At 45.1% G+C, this 9188-nt stretch overlaps 1 protein-coding gene across 4 annotated transcripts in view; it reads right to left on the reverse strand.

The window, feature by feature from the left end:
* LOC138207386 (tenascin-like) overlaps nt 1-8761 on the reverse strand; it is a 31877-nt gene extending 23116 nt beyond the window's left edge. Inside the window, exons 1-3 of one of the 4 annotated variants that reach the window (XM_069164570.1) lie at nt 8482-8761; nt 1958-2514; nt 138-1451 (exon numbers count right to left, since the gene is read on the reverse strand). In XM_069164570.1, coding sequence (XP_069020671.1) covers nt 138-1451; nt 1958-2435 — 1792 coding nt within the window. In that variant the 5' untranslated portion in view covers nt 2436-2514; nt 8482-8761. The remainder of the gene's footprint in view (nt 1-137; nt 1452-1957; nt 2515-8481) is intronic. The other 3 variants (XM_069164580.1, XM_069164589.1, XM_069164598.1) reach the window with 3 other exon arrangements.
* Between the last annotated feature and the right edge of the window lie 427 nt (nt 8762-9188).

The following is a 9188-nucleotide window of genomic DNA, read 5'->3' on the forward strand; positions in this document are numbered from 1 at the left end:
CACAAACCAGAACCTTTTAGAAATGGTGTCTGTTAGGAGGAGTGGTGGGGGACTTTTCAGAACGGAAGGAAATGACGTCACTGCGGATTTTATAGTAGATCGAGTTAACACATGGAGTTGAGCAGAGAGCTTCTTACCTCCTGAGCAGTCGTCTCCGATGTGTCCCTCATCGCAGACACACTGACCGTTCACGCAGCGCCCTTTGTCCTGGCAGTTGTTGATGCAGCTGCGCTCTGCACAGCTTTCCCCTTCATATCCATTCTCACACGTGCACCTTCCTTTGATGCAGCGCCCCCTGTTGTTGCAGTTCTCTGGACAGGCGAGCACCGAGCAGTCGTCTCCTGAGTAGCCCTCCTGACAGATGCACTTGCCGTCGAGACAGTAACCTCGGGCCAGGCAGTCATTGGGACAAGCCTTCTGACCGCAGTCTTCTCCGGAGAAGCCTTCGTCACAAACACACTGCCCGTCGATGCACCGGCCGCGGTCCCGGCAGTTGTTCGGGCAGCTCAGTTCACCGCAGTCCTCGCCGGTGAAGCCCACGTGGCACACACAACGTCCCTCGATACACTCCCCGCGGCCGTAGCAATTGGAGGGGCAGGTGTGGATGCTGCAGTCCTCGCCGGCGAAGCCTTCCTCGCACACACACTGGCCGTTGACACAGCGCCCCCTGTCCCGGCAGTTGCCGGGACACGACAGCTCGGAGCAATCGTCTCCCTGGAAGCCCACGTCACAGGCACACTGTCCGTTGATGCACTGGCCCCGGTTGTTGCAGTTGTTCAGACAGGCCAACTGGCTGCAGTCCTCACCTTGATAGCCTGAGTCGCAGATGCACATCCCGTTGAAGCACGTGCCTCTTCCGTTACAGTCGTTCAGGCAGGTGAGCTGAGAGCAGTCATCACCGGCGTAGCCGGCGGTGCAGACGCACTGGCCATCCACGCAGAAACCGTTCCCACGACAGGTGTTGGGACAGGTGCGTTCTCCGCAGTCGTCCCCGGCGAATCCCTCATCACAGAAGCAGGTGCCGTTCAGGCAGCGTCCGCGGTCGTAGCAATCTTTAGGGCAGATCAGTTCAGAGCAGTCGAGGCCGGTCCACGGTTCATCACACATGCAGTACCCGTCGTCACAGTAGCCGCGGCCTCTGCAGTTGTTGAGGCACTTGCTTTGAGAGCAGTCTTCCCCGGAGAAACCATCTGAACAGACGCAGACTCCGCCCACACAGCGGCCGTGTGCGCCGCAGTCGGTGGGGCAGACCTCCAGCGTGCAGTCTTCTCCCGTGAAGCCCTTCGAGCACTCACACTTTCCGTCCACGCAGCGGCCTCGGTCTTGGCAGTCACCGGGGCACTCGGGCTCGGTGCAGTTGGGACCCGTCCAGCCAGGCTCACATGTGCAGCCGCAGGTTTCAGTGCTGTAGTTTCCATGACCGCTGCAGAAAGGCTTCGTTCCCAGCGCACCTTTATAAAAAGAAATGTTTGACTGTTTAACAGGTCGTTGTGGTCAAAATCTGATCCTCCAAAGTAAGATTTTTTTTAGCTCCAAACTTTGTGTCTTTGCAGCAATAGTTTGACCTTCAGAAAATCAGCTGCTTTTCCTGTCTTCGATATGAAGATGCCACTTTTCTGTCAGTATGAACTCATAACCAGCAGACAGATAGTGAAAATGTGTATATATATATATATATATACAAAATGTTAAACTTCTCCTTCATGGTGTTTTATTCACTAATAGGTCTGAGGCTTATTTCAGCAGCTTCTGCTCTTCTTACTTTCAGTGATGTCATGCTTCTGGGAGCCAAAATTCAGAGTTACTAGATGAGTATGAAAATGAAAAACCCACTTTAAATTCCACAGATGTGACTTATGAAGCGGACTCGGTTGACGTGTAGTTTTCTTGGTGAAGCACGTCTCAGATAAACAGGGGATTATTTCTATGTGCTGGCTGACTGAGACGTCCCACCTACCTGCAGCCTGCGCACCACAGCATCCTCCGTCACTGCTGCACTGGTCCCTCAGAGCTGAAACTTCTCCCTCCAACATGTCCAGCCGGCTCAAGAGCTCCTTCAGGCCGGGCAGGTCGTCGCTACACCCGCAGGCCTGCCGGGGGATGTTGATGCGGTGCGTGAAGACGATCTGGTCCTCTCCGTTTATCTTGTGTTCAGTGATACGATGGCCCGACGAGACGGCTGCATCTTTGGGGTAGAACTGTGAGCTCTCAGGGGCGTCCAGGTCCACCGAGCACCGAGGACTGGCAGGAACGTGGATGTTGTAAACGTGGTTGAAAACCACAGGATGCGCCGCGCTGGGGAGGCTCATGTTATGTTCTGTACTGGGTGCCAGAGTCTGTCGGCGATGCCGCAAGATTTTCTTCACCAGCCCAGCATGTGATAAACTGATCAGAGCGATGAGGAGGAGGCAGCCCACAAGGCTTGGTGGAGCCATTCTGGAGGTGGGACCAGGATTCAGTAAAATAAATATCCTTTGGGACCTCTGACTGAAGGCCAATCTGGTTAATGACGTTCTGGAAAGACAGACAGACAGACAGAAAATCAAACAAATGCAGAGTCAACTCAATGCTGTAAAATACAACTAATGTATAAGACAACAGCTTGAAGGTGATGTTCGATGTGCGCACACATTAGATCTGAGAATTAAATGAATATGAGGGATCCACTTTTTAAACTCTTTGAAGGCTGAAACAGTCGATCTGTGTTCGTCTGAGCATGTGTGCCATGTTAGAAATAAAAAAGCTTGCAATGATCCATAAACCACGACACACACCAACGACTTCCATTAACCTCTGAGGGTACACGAGTCTTCCTATTATTTTGCACTACAACTTTGGACCATCCGTAGAAGTTAGTAGCAAAAACAAAGAAAAGGATCAAAAGATTTGCTGATGAATCGGTGAGCTAATCATCAGACAACTAAACTAGGAAATGATCGTTTCCTTTTTCTGGTAATATTGCCAAACATTTACCGTTTCCAGCTCTTTAAATGTGCAGATTTAATGCCGTTCTTCCTCCATATATCATTACAGACTGAGGGTCTCTGTGTTTCTAAAGATGTTATATGCCCTTACAGGTAAATCATGTCAGGCCTTTTCACCATTTTATTGATTTTTTTAGACCAAACAACTAATATCGATTAGGCCAGAAAATAGTCTGCAGATTAATTGACGATGTAAATAATCATTCATCACCGTATTAAATGTCCTGTGAATGTTCTGCTGAAAAAAAAAAAAGAAAGAAAAAAAAAAAAAAAGTTCACAGCTGTGCTGGCTGTCAACTCTGGAAAATCTCAGCTGTTTTGCATGTTGCAGCACATTAGTGGGATTTTCTGGTTCCTATACATATAAAGGGTTGAAAAAAAATACTGAAAAGGAATAATTGTTGCCATACACATCACCCCAGCTAACCCCATACCCCTCACCCCACCGCCCACACGTCTCTGGGATGACTTCATCAGCTGGAAACCAGGAACACTATAATTTGTGGGAAGCTTCTTCCTCAGCGTGGGAAAGTCTGCTTGGATCATGATGAGTCTCCAAAGGAGCTGAAAACTAACAGGAAGGTCCAAATATAGTATTATTATAATATATAATACAGTCCTGACCTCTGAACAGGTCCAAATAGTCATGACCTCTGTACAGGTCCAAATACAGTCATGACCTCTGAACCGAAGGTCCAAATATATTATTACTATTATTATATATAATACAGTCCTGACCTCTGAACCAAAGGTCCAAATATATTATTATTATTATTATATATAATACAGTCCTGACCTCTGAACCGAAGGTCCAAATACAGTCCTGACCTCTTACGCACATCTTCCCTGAGATGTATAAAAGCTCTGATATGGTTGTTAATACAGAACAAGATTGGCTTCAGATGAGTCGTTCAGGATGTCATGTTAAACATTTCATCATCAACGGTTCACCAGCCAACACGCGTGCTTGTCTGCTGCTGTGTCTGGAAAACTACATGTCTATAAAAGAGCTGCATCTCTGAAGGTGCAGCAGGATTTTGTCCCAATTGATTGGTAGCCGTCTGCACGTGCAAACCAATCAAAGAAGACTTCCAGAAGGGAATCTATGCTCTTCTAGACATGAGAGGTGGATTTATGGTACGTTCTCACGACAGCGTCTGGAAACTATGAGTGAAGTCAACCATGACTTCACCCTCTCTTCTCTCATATGTTTAATGAGTAGGACATATTTCATCCTCCAGAGATATCAAAACACCTACACATGAATCAAGTCTGATCCGCACTATAACACCAGAGAGCCACACCACCACCACTAGCCATACTATAACATAAACAAATATTGGGTTTGACCCATTCAATATCTCCCTCGCAATTCAGCACCCCATCTGGATTTTGACAGATTTACATTACTTGATTTTATTTTTATTTTTTTTTCTAATTTGAATGAAAATTGGCCAAAAATACAGTTTTGTTTCTCCCACTGCATCTTCAAACAACAAAAAGCCATCTCTCAACCTTATTTCTACCTCTGACTCTCAACCACAGCATGTCTTCTGACTCTGGATGTCTTTCAAGACTTTGTGAAATTAATCTGAGAAGAGACAAACTGTAGTAACTTGTTGTTCCACCTTCTGGTGGTCCTGACAGAACCAATGGTTGGATTGTCTGTGAAACATGAATATATTTCAGTGTTTCCCACTTGTGCTGGGTGGGTGCATGCTGGGCCTCATGTGCATGCTGGGCCTCAGAAAAACAAACACATCCCATCAAACACAAGATAAGCAATTAAACACAAAGACATAAATAAAAAGCAATGATAAGCCATGACAACGAACAAAGATAAACATGACGCATGTCCCGTAAATGCCTCACTCTGCATCTGTAAATGTTAAGAAGCATCGAGTCCTCTCAGTTACTGTAGTGAACTCAACTCTTTTAGTTTAAAAAGAGTCAGAAGTTCTAATAAAAGATCTCCTCAGTTCAAACCCAGTGTTTCCTGCTACCATCGGGACCACCGTCCCCCTCGAAGAAATACTTTGTCAAAACTTCCGATGTGGTTGAGGGCTTTTAATTTGAAACAGAGACAGCAAGTTGTTTTGCGGTCAGTGATGGTTACGCTAGTTTCTCTCCTCTACTTTCTTTGTTTGATGAAGGAAGAAGCTCTGCCCGCCTTACACATAAAGCGGAATAAAACGGTAGACAGTTGAAGTGAAGGCAACGTTACTCAAACAGGCGACAACTACACACTGTCAGAGCAATAAAAGCCAACAAGATTACGCAGTAATAGTCGGACGGTGAACTGAAGCAAAAATCAACGTGTGTGAAACACGAGGTGGGCTCCAAAATATGAAGACGGTCCAGGTGTGCTGAAAAGATTTATATTAGTGGAAAATCAATAAAACAAAAGAAGAAGGAACGAAGAGTTCAGAGCCAACACTGAATGCAGCATGCCCGATGACTCTGAGGGTTCCCTGCTGTTTATGGTTATATTTGGATGAAGAATGTCCTCCCTGAATGATGAGGACGATAAATATGTTCCATCACCGTCAGCGCGGTGCTTTGACATACAGGTATGCAGGTAGACCTCCTTTCAACACTCGCGACCTTTGACCTAACCTCTCTTTCATCTTCTTCCCTTCATCTGATTGGTTAAGGTGCAGATATAAAACTGAGCTTGAGTTTCACGACTTCTCACACATCTGGTGAGAGGCAGGATGAAGGTGGGTTCGGACTGCAGCTGTAAATCTGAAAACGGTGTCTGGCAGTATGTTTCAGATTCTTCTCTAGAAAACTTTACAAGACTTACAATCTGCAGTCTTGGAGGAGAAGACAGAATCTGACTGCATGTGTTCGTGTTCACGGTAGAGGTCTTATATTTAAAAAACAGAAAGAATGCAACCTAATACCTTTATGAAGTCAAACACATGGAAAATTACAAAGTAAAAAAAACAACGTACTGATATTTATTTTATTAGTACTTTCACGTTGTGTTTCACAATAACTTGCAATTATTAATTGACATTATTAATCGAGTAATTTGGGCTCCAACGCAGTCGTTCATGTGTCAGGAAACTGATGGATGGAGGAACTAATTAAGAAGTAATCAAATAAATATCTGTATTTATTATTTTAATTTGTTAAGAACATTGAGTCATTGACATATGTATCACAATTTTGTCTATTTAGTTCCTAAATGGTCGTCGACCATTAATTCCTCCAATACAAACGCAGTGAATCCCTTTGCGTCCTTTAGCTTCCAGCTGCTGTGAACTGGCTAGCAGCAGCATTAGCTGAAGATCTGAACATTAGATGTTTAATGTCGTCCAAAACCCTGCGACCAAACTTTTTAAAAAGTTACAGCAGGTAGAAACATATTTAAGCTGTGAAATTGAAGACGTTTAATACACTCAGAGGCTTTTTTGAGGTAACTACCAGAGCATTTATAGTGTTCAACCCCTGCTGCAGACACCCTGTTTATAAAGAGCCGATTAAACTACAGCCGAGGTTACAGTCAGAAGAAAACGTAATTCGGAGTCGGGCTGGGGTGGACCGAGGACACCTTGTGACTGCGGGACGTGGGAAGACGATTTGGGGAGAAAATTGAAATAAATATAACCTGTTCACTAAGCTATAATCCAGTTGCTGTAGTTTTAGCACTCTTCCCCCACGCTGGCAGCGAGAAAGGAACTTTCCCAACGGAGAAATGTTGGCCATGGACGGACCACATCTGCTCTGCCGCGTCAAAGAAAGTAAAGGCACCAAGATGCTTGTCCAGTGTCCACATCATAGATCTACCCTGAGGAAAAGTGAAAGTGCTGCTGCAGGCAGTTTGTCGTCTGTGATGGCGTCTTTCTGTGCAGCCAGCTGAAACATTGTCATTATCAACATTTGAATTGCCCATGACTTGCTAAGCCTGAATGTCATTGCAGCTGGAAATCATCAGGAAAGTTAACTGGAGCAGTAACTGTAGAAACAGAAATCACCTCATTAACAGCTTACAAACTCTCCCGCTGCTGCATTCACATATCCACAGGAGGACTTTTGGAGCCATAAACCGGACTTTTATTGTGGCGACCCTGAACAGGAAGCAGGCTTCAGTATGATGGTAACTATCGAGTCTCTCCACATTTAAAGATGTGTATGAAGGGACATGCTTTTATAGAGCTGATTGATCACTAGTTGGATCCAGTTCAAACAAAAATGTACTTTTCCAGGATTAGCTGCTGTTTGTAATCATGTATCTTCTTCACGTCTCCTTTTATTATTTTGTAATCAACTAATCTGCTCCAGAAACCAGATAAACTGAAGGGTGTGACTATCACTACTGTTGAAGATCTTCCTCCACTGATGTGAACAGACAGACATCTGTGCTCAGAACAACACACCTGCTTCCAGACAGATTTACAGAGTTAAAGGTCAAACACGCTGACAGCCACCGAATCTTCGATAATGATATACATCCATTAATTAAAGTCTCTTCTACTGTAAACTCAGGACATCAGCTGGTACATTCAGGCTTTGAAGACAGTCAGATTACTGTTATTACACAAGCACGATGCCTTCACGGACCGTCGGCAACGTCAGCCTTCACCTCTTTCGGAAACTGGGCCATTAGAAGAAGAGTCCAGCCACTTTAACATGAAATAAAGAGGTGTGTGATGCTGAGTTATGATGACCACTGGCTCTGACTGAAAGTCACGCAGAGGGAAGTTTTGTCTGACGAGCCCCGGGGAGCTGCAGCTCCTGAACCAGCTGTCCCTCCGACAGACACCTTGATGACTGCTGCAGAGACACATCCAGGACAGCAGCACATAGCAAGAGAGGCAGTAAAACACAGTCGCCTGAAGAACTGCAGACAGCACATGATGTGGATTTTAGATACGAGTGGAAGAATTCTAAAAGAACTGAATGATTTGGATCTTCCTCAGCTTTTATTTCTGCTGAATGTGGAAGCGGTGACTCCAACCCAGCACACAATGAAACAGTTAAAACTCCTGTCAGACACACTCACACTTCAATTAGACTGAAAGGATGAAGCTCTTATTTTCCTTTTTGCCCACGTTTGTAAATCCTCAACCATCGCCCACTTCTTTAATCTCCATCATGGAAAATGATGCACAACGAAAGATGCGCAATGAATCATCAGGCTGCAGAACCTCCGAGCATAAATGCACACAGATGGACAGTTTTTATTTATATTTTTCAGAGTATTGATCTACAACCTGACAACATTTGCGAGCATTTTGTTTGTGTGCGCTGCCTGCTGGCCCTTCTTCTACTGAGGATCACTCTCCCATATGTTCATCCTGCCCTCTGATCGCTGCACTGGCTGCTACCACTGATGAAGAAGGTGCAGCATACACCAAGAATGAACCTCCATAATAAGTCAACTAGAATCACTGTTGTAGAAACAAGTCTCAGAACTTCCATCTCAAAGACAGAAACAATTCAGAAATTACATTTAAATCAGGAGAAATACACGAATACATCTTCTCACCTGTACACATGTGATCACACGTTCCTGCAGGTAACATGAGCCTCTCCCCCGAGTCTTCACGAGCACAGTGATTGTTGTGTCACACTAAAGCGCCGACTCTCAGCAGCTCCTCGTCTCCCTCAGCTCTGACAGCTGGGACGCAGTTCAGCTCCTTCCCTGACAGAGAGACGAGTCCACAGCAGAAGGGAGAGAAAGTGGAGTAAATGTCTTTTAAAAGTGTGACGAGTGTTTAGGTCAGACCCCCGCTGCCTTTAATAGCCCCGTCCTCCCTCCCTCTGCTGTAGCTAATGGATGCAGCGCTGCTGCCTTCAGATGAGTTGCCACCGTCCTGGAGTCATGACAGACGGAGCAGCGCTTGTGGTTGTGCAGAGAAATTAGAGGGGAAGGCGGGTGATGAGAGGCAGGCAGGCAGACAGATGCCTTCAACTAGATTCACTTCATAAAAAAGACTTAGGATATTTTACTGCATCAATACAGCAGCAAAAATAAAGCTTAAATTAACTCCAATTGTCATGTCATATTTAAATGAATTGCCCATCCATCATCCATTCCCATGTTTCCCATTAATCCCTCCAAGAACTCTTTCCTGGTTGAATAATAATCTAATAAAAGTGACAAATAAATATGAAACAGGGAAGTCGATCTGCAGTTCCTGAAGGAAATTACGTTTTCTTTGCTCAGTTATATTTAGTTATATTTTCGCACCT

Source organism: Embiotoca jacksoni, unplaced genomic scaffold, assembly GCF_022577435.1.
Source record: "Embiotoca jacksoni isolate LCO1_2020_lvr unplaced genomic scaffold, fEmbJac1.0.p SCAF_10, whole genome shotgun sequence".
NCBI lineage: Eukaryota > Metazoa > Chordata > Actinopteri > Embiotocidae > Embiotoca > Embiotoca jacksoni.